Source organism: Urocampus carinirostris, chromosome 2, assembly GCF_059441175.1.
Source record: "Urocampus carinirostris isolate Australia breed hairy pipefish chromosome 2, RoL_Ucar_1.0, whole genome shotgun sequence".
NCBI classification, from domain to species: domain Eukaryota; kingdom Metazoa; phylum Chordata; class Actinopteri; order Syngnathiformes; family Syngnathidae; genus Urocampus; species Urocampus carinirostris.
Genome location: NC_142350.1, coordinates 43865147 through 43879224, shown reverse-complemented (window position 1 = coordinate 43879224; position 14078 = coordinate 43865147). Strand labels below are relative to the sequence as shown.

Sequence of the window (14078 nt, the reverse complement as noted above, 5' to 3'; positions counted from 1 at the left end):
TAAAACCCATGTCCATAGGATAGAAGTAATCCATAGTGTAGTTGTCAAAACGGGAAGAAAAAACACCGAAGATAGGAGCAAACAATAAAACAATAGGGCAGCTACTGGAAAAGGCAGCCGCTCGTGGCAGCGCCGCTTTAATTGTGTATTTTGTCATTATTTTTTGCCAATTACTACCTTCTACTACCTTGCCAATTACTACCCTGTTGTAGTGTTTTGTCATGAATTGTGACTTTTATTTTGTTGTGTTTTATGTCTCTTAATTTTTCAGATATTTTATTGTGTATTTTTTCGTGTCATTGGGTCGTTCATTTCATCGCGTTGTCGTGTAATTATGTCGTTTCATTTTTGATTTTTTTGTCATTAATATTATTTTTAGTTTTATTTATTATTGTCTTTTCTTGTGTCTTATTCTGTGCTTTGTCATGTATATTGTCATTTATTTTTGTTTGCGTTTTCGTGAATTTTGTCATGTATTTGTCAGGTATTTTGTCATTTATGTCATTGTGTATTTTTTAATGTGTATTTTGTCATTTTTTGGGGTTATTTATTTCTTTGAGTATTTTGTAGTTTTTCGTCATGAATAATGACCCTGTTGTGTCTTATGTCACTTATTTTGTCATATATTTTATTGTATGCTTTGTGGTGTCATATATTTGGTCGTTTATTTCTTCTTGTTTTATGTCGCTCATTGTTTGGGTTATGTCATTTATTTTGCTGTAAGTTTTGTTGTGTTGTTTATCGTGTATTTTATGTAATTTATCGTCTTGTACTTTGTTGTTTATTTTTGTCACATTTTGTTGTTTATTTTGTTTTTTTGTCCTGTATTTTGTTTTCAATTTTGTTCCTTATTTTATTGTGTAATTTGTTGGGTAGTTTTTAGTTTATTTTGTTATGCATTTTTTTTTGTCATTTAGTTTATCTTATTGTTTAGTCATGTAGTTTCTCATTACCTTAGCTTAAGAATCCAGGTCGCCCCATTCCCTATCAAATGTCATACGATTAAAAAAAGGAAAAATACATTTGCGGCACAGTTCTAAGGTCTTGGGAACCTCCTGTGTGGGTTCAAATCCAGCTGCCGGACTTACTGTGCGGAGTTTGTATGTTCTCCCCGTGCTTGCGTGGGTTTCCTCCGGGCACTCCGGTTTCTTCCCACGTTCCAAAGACTTGCATTTCAGGTGAATTGGCCGGTCCAAATTGTCCCTAGGTGTGAATGAGCGAGCGAGTTGTCTGTCCCTGTGTGCCCTACGATTGGCTGGCAACTAGTTCAGGGTGTCCCCTGCCCGATGATTGCTGGGATGGGCTCCAGCACCTCCGCGACCCTACTGAGGATAAGCGGTGCAGCTAATGAGATGAGATGAGAAATTTAGTTTGTTTCCTCCACTATTAATTTTTTTTAGTATGGACTGAGCTGCGTAGGTAGCATGTTTAAAGTTTGCTTAGCTAAATCTTTCATCTTTCAAATTTTAATAAAATCAACTGGGCACCACGGTTAACATAGCATAGGTAGCACGCTTAGTTTATCGTAAGTCTGGGGTCTCAAATGCGGTGCCCCCTAAGGACAGCTGTTCTGAAAATAGCTCACCAGTGCTAGGTCATGGTGATTATCTAGTATAACATTGTTTTGTAGAGTGAGTCCATTTAAGCCCACTTCTAATAATTACAACCAGGTAAAAACATAGTGATAATATTTTCAAAATACATTTCCAACTGGGTGCCCTTTCAGCTTATTAGTAACAAAAAGTACCTCCCAGCTTGAATAAGATTAGACACACCTGTTTTAGGCTAGGGTCACACTGCAGAGCTTAATGCTCAAGTTTGTGGTGAAATCCGATGTTTTTGTGGGATGGTTCACATTTACAACCAAATGCGACTTGATCTTCCTGTGTGAAAGCCACAACTGTCAACAAGAATGCGCAGAAGAGGACACGTCACACGCGATGTACTCATGATTGCGGAACTACTCATGGATGTTCACAGTGGAACTTTGTACCCCCAAATATTAATCCAAAACCTCGCTTTTTCCCATTAAATGCTGTCTCTGTGGATAGATTTGATTGTAAATGTTGTTAAATACCGCTAGAGCGTACAAGCGCTTTAAGAATGAACTCGGGCAAAATGTTGTGAATCTGCAATGTGATCTTTGCTGTTCCATGAATTACAAAATAAACAAGTGTTTAATAACACTCCATGTTTTCATCCGCCGTGGTTGTTTATTTCCACGCCTGGTTGAAAGGAGAATAGTGACGTCTGCGGCCTGTCAATGATGTGCAACTTCTATGAATGCGCCCTGACCGTTCAGACAGAAGTCACATTCCAAAAGACAGGATATGTATTTGATTTAGGACCACATAGGCTAGGTTCACACTGCATAGCTTAGTGCTAAATTCTGATCTTTTCTTCTTTGTGAAATTTGATGTTATTGTGAGATCGTTCACATTACCAACTAAATGTTTCCTTATTTTCCTGTATGAACTGGTCTGTATGCGCAGATGAGGACCCGTGATGTCACACGCAATGCACTTATGTTTGCGGAACTACTCATGGCTGTTAACAGCGGAGCGTTGTCCACCCGAATATTAATTAATGCTGAATATTGTGCATTTGGTGGGAGTTGAATGTAAATATTGATAACTACTAGTAGAAGGTACTATCGCTTTAAGAAAGAACTCGAGCGACATCTAAGTCCGCAATGCTATGTTTTCTGTTCTGTGAATTACAAAATAAACAAGTGTTAGTTTCCATGAATTAATGATTTAATGACACTCCCATGTTTTGTCCAACATGGTTATTTTTCTGCTTCCTCCCACCTAGTTGAAGGCAGAATAGTGACGTTTGGCACCTGTCAACGATGTGAAGGCAGAGGTGGGTAGTAACAAAGTAAATTTACTCTATTACATTAAGTTGAGTATGTTTTGGGACATTTTGTACTTCTCGTATTAAATCCTTATACTTTTTACTCTTTTTGATTAGATTTGAGTGGAAGAAGCAGTACTTTTACTCTGCTGCATTAGGGAAATAAAATAAAAATAAAAAAACAATTCTTTTAAGTTTGTCACCCCAAAAAATATTTTAGACTAGTCAGCAAAATTAACATGGTATAATTTACACCTTTAAGTTAGCCTAGCCAAATGTTTCAAGAGGTAAAAAAATAAAATACAAAAACAAATTTTTATTTTTACGGATTGAGCAGCAAGGTTGACATTGTAACCTATTAAAAGTTAGCTTAGCTAACAATCTCACAAGTGGAAAAACAAAACAATAATTTGCGTGAGATTTTATGACTCAAGATTTCCCCCCTCAGTTTCTGCAGAGCCTCTGCTAAGAAAATGCTAGTCTACTTTTGACTTAAAGGGCCAAGACGAGATCCACAGGCTCGAGAGCGTTCGTCATCTAGGCCCGGTGCTGTGGAATGCTCTCCCTCAGGAGATAAGAGTCAAGAGGACCAGCGTTTGGACCTTAAGCGTGTCAACGTCTGAATCGACCAGCCTTGTCATCCTGGAAAGGAGATTACTACTTGTGTGTCCCCCTTATCAAGGTTTAATTTTCTCATGTTGAGGTTTTGAATTTTTCCTTGCCCACATGTGGATGTAAGATCAAGGCATGATGTAATTGTGGCCTGTGCAGTCCTTTAAAAACGTTTTGTAGTAAAAGGCATCAAAAATAAATGTGACTTTATTTCTTGTTGTTGATTTTTGATTGAGCAGCAATCGACTAAAAAGTATAGTTAGCATAGCATAGTGAGCGGTCGGCAGTGACTCCAAATTGGGGGGCGGAGCTTGTGAATACACACAGTCTTTATTGTAAAAGAGGTAGAGAGAATACACATGAAAAAAGACGACACCAGCCTGTTAAAAACAGCACAAACCGAGATAGAAAGTCTTTGGATTTTATCTATTGCGCCCCACGCGGGCGGAGCTTCTCGCCTGGCGTGGCAAAATGGCCGCCCCCTGATGCTAACATGAAGAATCCAGTCACACCCTGCATGCATGACACACCCACTTCCACGTTCACTCTCAAACCAACAGTAAGTCAAATAAAAGCACAAGATGAACACGAGGCGCTACCCGGTGGCCAGGAGGGGAGTATCATTCCTTCTGTCAATCATTTTTTTTTTGGCGGGGTCGGGCGGAGCTAGTTCAGTCCGAGTTGTCCGATTGGTCGCTGTGGGGAGGGGAGGCGCCCAGCGTGGGAGAGCTTCGAGTCTGCCAGCTTCCGTTGCCCTGATGCCAGCACACAAACATTCCAAAAGCTCAAGATAGCTTAAAATGGCTTTTTTTGATATAACATTTTTACCTGCACTCCCATTTGGTAAGCAGTCTCCCCGTTGACAGGCGGGACCCCCAAAAAAAGGTCAGCCGAGAACGAACCCGAACCTACAAAGCAAACAGAAAAAGTGATGTAACGGCAAGATGGCCGACTTTCTCGGATACGACAGGAAAATGGCCAACTTTCTTGGGAAGCTTTTGGCCATTTGACCTCAACACGCCCATGCTTTGGCACCGTAATAGGCACTTGTTAGATAGCTTGTTAGCTTTGTTATTACCTCACATTGGCTAGCTTCCAGGCTACATGAGCTACAGCCAACTACTGCCCCTTAATGGCCAGAGTGGGTACACCAATAGTAGAAGTGATTTTTTTTTCTCTCACTTGGATCACATACACAAAAATGTAATCAAATAGTTTTTGACACGTCTTTAACACAAAAATGAAAATTACACACTGATGAGCGTGACATTTCCTACAAAAGAAAAAAAATATTTTTTTAAACTTCATAAATAGGAAGAACCGTAAAATGAAGTTTTGTTTCCTTTAAAAACAAAAACAAATATTTCTCCACCCAAGTGACGAGTTGAGACATATTTATTTTTCCTCTGCTATTGAGCAATTATTTCTTTTGTGTTGAAGGCTTTTTTCTTTCTAAATTGATTCATAAACCATAAATACACACATATTAATATAAAATCAAAAACAACTAGAAACAAACACATATATATATATATATATATATATATATATAATCGATAGGAATAAGTGGAGAGGTGTTGTGAAAGGATAGTGGGATGATTGGACGCGTTCTAAGGGATGGGCAGGGCACCCGTATGATGCGGCAGGGGTAAACCAGTGAAAGCTGTCGGGCCCTGCTGTTGAACAGAAGAGTGTGTTGTGTCACCCTGACCAGAGTGACGTGGCCGCTTTCTTGTGTTCCGTTTTATCTGGAGGGACGAAAGCATGACCATCATGGGTGTTGAGGCGCCTAACTTGATTGGGTGTTTAGGTATTTGGGTTGGCCATGGTCAAATTTTTGGTGTTTTTTGCTACTTCTTTCCTTTTCTCTGTTTTTGTTGTATGTGTTTGTCTTGCTGTCGGTCATCCCTCTTGAGGGATATAACCAGGGTAGATATATATTAACGGTCGATATTATCGGGCAGGCGAATTGTCGTCGCCGAAGTTATCTTCTGTAAGAGAATTCAGAGTGCTAACAAAATTGTATTCAAATTTATAACAGATATTCTTTGTTTCCTTTTCATTATTAAAATATCGTACGCCAGTTTTTAGGTTTTACAGAAAACGAATATCGGCTCAAAATATCGGTTATCAGCCTATTCTTAATACAAATAAGGGGTGTCGGCCCTGAAAAACCCCTGTCAGTGATCCATTTATATGCATAAATAAATGAAAATAATAAACCCGAAGCAAATGTGGTAATGAACCCACCGGTGGAGTTAGGCGTGTGTGGCGAGTCGTCGCCCTGACGCGCCCCCAGAGCGTTTTTCATGGCGTACAGGTTGGCCTCCTCCTGGAACTTGCCGATGTTCTTCTTGTAGCGGATCCTCTTGTTGCCGAACCAGTTGGAGACCTGCCGATCAACGGGGTCACGTGAAGTCACAAAACGTCATGAAAAGTCAAGTCTCGAGCCGTTGAAGTCGCTTACCTGAGATACGGTGATGCCGCACTGCTTGGCCAGTTCTTCTTTGGCTTCTTCGCTGGGGTAAGGGTTAGACAAGTGCGAGTAGAAGTACTCGTTGAGCACTTCGGTGGCCTGCTTACTGAAGTTGCGTCTCTTGCGCCTGGCGGAGGGGCGGACACAAAGTGGCGGCAGGGTGAGCGGCTGGTGCACAGCGTCTAATCAATGTCGCTTAGTGACATGGGTCGAAATGCTTTTTTTGCCCCATAGATTTTGTTTTGTTGACTTTAAATTGAGTATTGAGGATTAATAGTTCCTATCACCTGATCTATATCCAGGCAACATTAGTACCAGCAGCCATCTTGGATGACTGCGTGTGTACATTTTTTCTTTTATTTTCTACTTCTTTTGTTTCTTTGTTCCTGGCTTTTTACTTCAATTTCTCCCTTCCTTTTTTAGTCTATTTGATTCATCTACTTTTAGCTTTTTTATCTTTCTATTTCTTTCTTATATTTTGTTCTTTTGTTCCTTTTCTTATTTTGTGATTTATTTTCAAATCAGCCTCACAGCATTTGGAACTTTGTTACTCTCTGTCCGCGTCTCCTGGCTTATAGTCCCAATTGCAGCCTTAGTCCAACCATTTGGGGAGTTGAAAGAGCCAGCTCTTTTTAGCAAACCAAAGAAGAAAAAGCAGCTTCTCGAAAAACAGATGGAATTCCCATGACAAATGGCGCTCACCTGGCGTCCAGGAAGCGCGATCTGAGGATCATGACGGCCTCGCAGGTGCTCTGCTTGAGTTGCGTCTGGATGGAGCTAAACTTGCGGTGGATGATGCCCACCATGCGCTCGATTTCCCGCGGCGTGACGGGCCTCGTCCGCGACTGCTCCCGCAGCAAGTTCATCACGTGCGTGGTGAACTCGGTGCACGCCTGTGTCAAATGCAAAACAGTCAAATTGCTAACCTCGGACGAAAATGACATTACTGACAATAGAGAGAATAATCAATTAAAACATTATCAGTGTGATAGACGCCTTGCAATTTGCAGTGTTTGTACACCTTTTTCATAGCCAAGTTCAAGCACTTTTTAAGGACTTTTAAAGCCAACTTTCCAATTTCTCCAGGACCCAAAAAAAAAAAAAAAAAAAGAAAAGGAATCCGGTGTGAAATATGTATTTTGCAGATCTGCAAATATATACGCGATTTACTTAACTGATTATCAATCGTGCGTGAGCATTTATCAACACATATGATTTTTAGATCCTGAGTAAATCGCAAGTATATTTATGTAAATACTTTAGAGACAAATCTGTATGTATAATCCCCCCAAAATGTTTAAAAAGTTCCATTGGTAACTATTGTCGCCCGACACATTTTTTCAACAGTGTGAGCCATCTTACATGAATAGAATCTTTGCTGAGTCATTCATGCCCAATAGCGTCTTTCTGGTTTCCTACAGCTTAAGGCAAGTTAAATTCAAGACTTTTAAAGCCTTTTTGAATCAAATGTAAGATTAAATCGACAAAAGAAAAACCCCACAATTCAAACAAACAAAACCCCACGTGAATTAGAGGCAATTTTAAACAAATGGTTTTTTTATTATTATTTTTTTAAGTTACGGTTTAGTCCAGTTGAAAACTTTCTAGACAGAGCACTCTCCTAAGTTTTAGACATGGAAAACAATAAATAAAAAGCATGGTTACAGTACATCATGGGTCCTCAGTCAAAACTAGCAGTTAACTACTAACTCAATTACATAAAGAATTTTTGTTATCATGTTGCATTAAAACATTACTTTTTTTAACTAAATCTTTTCAAATTAATTTTTTTTTGGAACCAATTAATGTGTTGACATTTTTCCATCCATTATCTGCACCGCTTATCCTCAGTAGGGTCGCAGGGGTTCTGGAGCCCATCCCAGCTATCTTCGGGCAGTGGGCAGGGGACACCCTGAACCGGTTGCCAGCCAGTCGCCGGGCACACAGGGACAGACACCCACTCGCTCATTCACACCTAGGGACAATTTGGACTAGCCAATTAACCTAAACATGCATGTTTTTGGAATGTGGGAGGAAACCGCGAAAGCACGGGGAGAACATGCAAACTCCACACAGGAGGTTCGATCTCATGACCTTAGAGCTGTTCCGCATACGCGCTAACCACTGCGCCGCTGTGCTGCCCTGTTCACATTTTTAAGACTTTGAAAAACTGGATTAAAGTATTAAAAAATTAATTGATTAAAAAATAAAAAGACCTTGCGTATCATGACAGTATACCGGTGATGCATTTAAAGAGAAATCACGTTGTAAAGTTGAACGAAATGGAGTGCGACCCGCCTTAATAAGACTTAAGTAACACTCAAGCAAATACAGTTTTGATGGCATGCATTGAACATGTTATATGCGTATTTATTGCTTTAGAAAACTTGTGTTATGCCACTGTGCCTGACAAACGTATTTGAAATCAAATGCACACAGTCTGTAGAACAAATGTCAGGAATTAAAATCGTTTGATTTCAAACTGTTGAGAATACAGAACTATTGTTACAGATTTTGCAGTTTAACACTGAATGTACTTCACAAAATGTGGACTACATTTGTATTAACTACTGTTCTACTGCTGCTAATGAGCTTGTTCCTGGTTTTTAGGGATAAAAATGTTAACTTGATTTTATTGTATTATTTATTTGTCTGTACCTAAAAAATGGACAGAGGTTTATCTATTTATGGCTCATCTCACTGAGCACTGCGCCTAATTGGTTTAAGATGTGCATTTTCATACCAATCTGGACTATGTACAATCAAAGATGTTTTTTTCATTGCACCCATTTTTCTTGTGTTCTTCTGTATCATTTGCCGCATCATGAAATAAACTTCGCACTAATATAAGAATGGATAATTATCTGATGATTCGACTACAGGCGCTGCCCCACTTACAAACGAGAGCGTTTGTAAGTTGAATTTGTTCGTTAGTTGCTTCAGTGCTACATTTTGTAAGCTTAAGGTTTATAAAAGTATGTTTAAAGCTTGTATAAATAACCTTTATTGTTTTGAAACGAAAAAAAAAAGTTTAATAAAATAATATGCTCTATAACGTTACAAAGCAGGCTGAATGATAAAGCATAGTACTGAAAAACTAAGCTATACATTAGGCGTTGACATTCTGTGGTCTGTGAAGCCCTTTGAGACTCCTAGTTTAACTAACTTTTGGAAGATTTAGGCGACTTCCTCCTCCGTGGTAAAAAGTGGACGAAAAAAAACGCGATCCAATCAATGTCTGGACTGCATCAAGCCTCCATATTCCACTTTCATTTCAAATGAAACAGCTCGCATCGTCTTTTAGCTTTACACCTTCCATATCGAATGGATGCACGAGTTATTAAACAATAAAACGAAGTTCTTAGAGATACAGTACAGTGTGTTTACATTACACAGGAAGTAGAAGCCCGATTTGTTCTTCAGGGTGGATGCTATATGACCTCTCACAGTGCCACACGGCGGATAAAAGCACTAAAGCACTGTCCTCTACTCGGAAAATGGTGCACACAATACAAAATCCAACTTACAGCAATGTCTGGATATATTTTGACATCCGGAAAAAAAGGTTCCTATGTAAAGTTGTTCGTAACTCGAAGTTTTGTAAGTAGGGGAGCGTCTGTAATTCGGTACAATAGTCAGTGACTATTTGACGAATAAAATATTTGTTAGTCGCAGCCCTTATGACTGCTCAGACGACAGCGCCACAGTACCTGCTCGTATTTCTCCAGCTCTGTGTGGTAGATTCCACGGATCTGACTCAGTTTGCTTTTGTAGTCCGAGTGCTCGAGCGAGCTGTCGGGCGACATGCCGCCGGAACTGGTGGCGGCTGAAACGGCTGCGGCGGCCCCTCCGCCTTTCTCTGGGCCTGCCACGCCCTCCGCCAGAAGCATGTTGTCCAGGCGCACAAGCTGGGGGTCCTGGGGATCCTCTTCCTGGCTGTTCCTCATGGACAGGCCTGCCCACAAAAAAACAGGAAAGCTCAGAAAGTTACACTAACTCAATGCTTCACAATTATTTCCGGTCATGCTCTCGTAGGAAGAAGGAAACTTCTCGCGCCCCCCAAGCCAACAGCACACCCGCAGCTAAAAATAGAATGATCATTAAAATTGTTTTACGTACCCCCCCGCAAAACGCCTTCATCACCGTAGAAGAGGACAAAATGAGAAATAAATATGTAACAACTTATCACAAAGAATAGCTTTATTAACAGTAACAGCAAGATTAGAAGTGCATCTGAAATTCAAAAATAAAACACAACATAACATTTTTTGACTGGCCCTGTCAAACCATTTGGTACTGAATAATAAATTTAGATAATAATCCAAACTGATCACCAGTATTAACTAAAAAACTAAATATAAAAATGATTTAACCAGCAAAACAAAAAATATGTAATCTAATCAGTGCAGGTTGTTTCAATTAAAAATTATGTCTGTATTAATGGCTGTCTTATGCACGTTTTGCAAAATGTACACAGCTTTTCGAAGGGAAATTTGAGGCAGGAGACAGCAACTTTCAGGTGATGACGAGGCACCATGGCTGGTGCCAAACCTGCGCATTTGTTTGGCACGTTAAAAAAAATATACAAAGAGAAAAAAACTAATGCGGCTTATCAGCTTGATTGGGGTGTAATCCATAAGTGATGGTTTAATATATTTGGCTCCATGCTCTCCGCTGCCAAAGCACACTGATCTTTCCCTTGCTTGTCGTCACGCTTTGTCAAATTTCCGCGTTTTGGATTTAAAAAGGGGCTTTGGCATAAAGCGTTTCTGTTTGCCTGTCTTATTTGTGTTCAATATTGTTTACATAGTGTAACTGAGAGTCTGCTACACTTTGTGTCAACACTTCCCACTTTGTGCAGAGTGCCAACTGTAAACAAGACTTCTTCACCATGAGCGCACACTCTGTCAATGAGAGCACTGCTGCACTTAACGTAGTGGGGCGCAATTGCGCATTATTCTTGGAGCCCCCCAAAAAATCCATGAGGTCACACACGCCCACCCCTGAGAAATTCCCACACCTCCTGGGAGGGACAGGCCTTGTGGGTGAAAGCCAAGGATTGAAAATATCGCGCTGCGTCATATCATTCTGGTCAGGCTGTATGAGTTCAGGACTCCAAAATTAGGGTACAGTTGAGCCCCAGGATACAGAGAAACCACTAGTGACATTTTCACTTTACAATGCGGGATAAGTTGCTTTTTTGACCCATCATTACGACATTTTAGAAACTATACCACATCAGCAAAAAATTGTGCGTGACCAAAAACCTTTAGTGCATATGATGAGTTATGTCTCCAAAACGCATGTCTGCTATTTGTCAACATCATATAAGATGTAGATCTGCTATTGGTTTCGCATCACCAAATCATGAGAATGCCGATATGCTATTGGTTGAACTACCTCCAACAACGTTTTTTTCTCTCCAAGGCCACAACAATGTCACTTTAGTAGAATACATGGCAACACCAAGCCCTGAAATTGTTAAAAGATACATAATAGTGTAAATATTATTTATGGACATTTCAAACAATGCCCCCCACACTTAATTGGTCATATACACATGTTACACGTAAGTAGTATTTGCTATATACTTTTTGTTATTTTTGTATGCGCACCAGGATTTGGAACCCATAGTTTTTCTATCCCCCCTCTATATGGCAATTCCCACATAAGCATGGATTAATGTTGTATCCCATGGATTTACTGTATAGGGAGCGGTTGTGATTGTCATTGTGGAATATTTCTCACGATACGTTTTGGGAGTTACATGACACAAGTGGGTGGAAGCAACCTGCTAACGCCGTCGACGCAAACAAGCGTCCATCGCTTACCCGTCTTTTCTTTAATCTCGCACAGCACACTGAACAAGGCCGGCTTCATTCTGTGACAGTTAAGCGCGTGTTTCCTGAAAAACAAAGACAATAAAATTGATGTTAAACGCTGCAAAATCATTACAAGGAAGCATATTTAACCAGTTTATCCATACATGATCACAGCTCGAGTGGTCACCAAATAAGAAATATCAGCTCAAATCTGCTCTGAGGATTTGTTGATTCTGCTAAAGGGTTATTAAGAAGAACAATGAAGGATTTTGGCTCGACACTTGCAGCAAATGTTAATTGAGATCGAGAACTCAGACTAAGGCCAATTTGTAGAATGGATAAAACCAACACGGTGAAGAAGCATTTAACAGGTATGCTAAACAAACAATAGCGAAGTCAGTTTCGGGGTAAGTCAAGTCATATTTATTTGTATAGCCCTTAATCGCAAGATGTCTAGAAGGACTGCAGATGATTAAATGGTAAATGGTTTACATATATTAAGTGCTTTTCAAGTCAATGAAGACCTCCCAAAGCGCTTTACAATGTACTTCACACTAATTAGACAATCGTTGGATCTTAAACTAAAGGCCTATGAATCTATAAATCCAGAATTAAAATGTAGTTTTCACCCACCCTAAACTATTACTAAAGTTTTGGGTTTGTTTTTGTTTATCTTTTCTCATTTCTCGTGTTTTGAAATGTAGTGGTTTGGTAGGCAGGCAACTGCAAGCCCGTATCGTCAAACTTAACAGCGACATAACGATAAATGAATGCTAAACGAACAGAATGTTTGATGTTTAGGTACTTTTAGTCAAAAGTGTCCAAATAACAAAATGAGAAAAACTACGGCGGGGGCACTGCCTACGTTAGCATTGTTAGCTTGCAGCTAGCGGTCGGCGACGGTCCGTGGCACCAGTGGTGAGGACTGAAAAAAGCTAAAAATATGACAGATATTTTCAAAAAAAAAATGTCCTTAGTCGTCGACAAAATAAATGAAAACTAAGATTTAATTGGGTTGAAAGCCGATTGACGGCCACCATCCGCTAGCTATTTAGTTAATATAGCATAGCTTCTATGCTACTACCCAGCTAGCAAAAAAACAAAATAAACAAAAACGAAGTCGAAATAGTCTTGAGTTAATCAGAGCGTGTTGACGTTTTGCAAAAGCAATTTGTGCTGGAATGAAAACAATTGCACGCAGATAAAAACAAGAAATTGATTTTAAAAACTTCTAATTTAAACTTTTTTCCATAACAGTTGGAATGGATCGCAGGGAAAGGCCGACTGACTTAGCCTGCGCCTCGTCCAGACTCTGGTCGGTGATGGTCATGATTTGCTGGAGGATGTCGCCAATGTCCCGCCGGCCGTTCTCGGCGCCGTTCTCCGGCGGCGGCATTCCGGGGTGGCCGCTGAGAGCCCCGTTGACCGTCGGGGCCTGCTGCTGCTGCTGCTGCAACATCTCGTCGAGCGGAGGCGACGACGGCGGCCTCGGCGGCGGCTGCAGCCCGACTGAGCCACCGCGTAAGGAGCGCACCAGTAGTGCCACCAGGCGCCCAGCAGGCGGCCGCCAGCTGGAAGGCGCCGCCATTTGAGCCTCCCCCCTGGCGGGGCATGGAATTGCAACACTCACTATCGTTCCCGAGGAATGTTTATTCCCCCCGCCCAACTGGGTATAAAAGTGCTCCCTCGCTATTACGCGGTTCACCGTGCAGCGAATACAGTAGTCTACACTGTCTCGCTACTTGACTGCATACCTGTCAACCTATACGTACCGGTACGTTTATTATGCATTTTAAGACGTGTACGACATACAAGAAAATCACTACGGCTAAACGCAAATTTGTCAATTATGGGTACCGTCAGGTATACACCGACTATGACGAAACGGCAAATCAATCAAGTCAAACGAGTTCGCCACGGTAGCCTCTATCTCTGTATCGTTTTTTTTTCGTTGCAAACGAAGCGAGAGGTTTGATGCTACTGTGCGCATGCATCTTCATCGGATTTCATGTGGTAGTTATGTAGTGAAAGGAAGTCCATCTCTTTTTAGAGAACCGGCTTTTTCGGCCAATTCATTAAAGAGAGCCGGCTCTCAAACGGCTCACTTGCTTTGATGGATTATATTACGAATCATTATTGTTGTATAAAGAAGTTAAGAAAAAAAGGAAGTATAAAAGGGAATATGAAAAAAGACTGGTTTGTGGTTATCCCTTTAATCAGTATATTACCAACAATAATTTAATGCAGAAAATGAATTAATAGTTTGAATATTATTCTACTTAATTATATTAGCAATGTATTTTTTCCTTCTA

General features: G+C 40.4%; 1 protein-coding gene across 1 annotated transcript; it reads right to left on the bottom strand.

Moving 5' to 3' along the window:
- Window positions 1–3779: 3779 nt before the first annotated feature.
- pbx2 (pre-B-cell leukemia homeobox 2) lies at window positions 3780–13386 on the bottom strand. Its single transcript, XM_088326613.1, has 8 exons — window positions 13056–13386; window positions 11776–11849; window positions 9655–9899; window positions 6647–6837; window positions 5936–6071; window positions 5719–5860; window positions 4297–4376; window positions 3780–4223 (listed from the first exon to the last, which is right to left on the bottom strand). Exons 1-8 carry the CDS (start codon window positions 13352–13354, stop codon window positions 4140–4142), a joined length of 1251 nt encoding a protein of 416 aa, XP_088182739.1. The 5' UTR covers window positions 13355–13386; the 3' UTR covers window positions 3780–4139.
- Window positions 13387–14078: the final 692 nt, after the last annotated feature.

What these genes read in the sequence shown, in the direction of transcription:
- pbx2 (XM_088326613.1), bottom strand. Translation starts at nt 13,354, where the DNA reads ATGGCGGCGCCTTCCAGCTGGCGGCCGCCTGCTGGGCGCCTGGTGGCA. An exon ending in CTGGACGAGGCGCAGGCTAA is followed by an intron (nt 11,850 to 13,055) that starts GTCAGTCGGCCT and finishes TTTGTTTTTCAG; the next exon opens with GAAACACGCGCTTAACTGTC. An exon ending in CGAGATTAAAGAAAAGACGG is followed by an intron (nt 9,900 to 11,775) that starts GTAAGCGATGGA and finishes TTTTGTGGGCAG; the next exon opens with GCCTGTCCATGAGGAACAGC.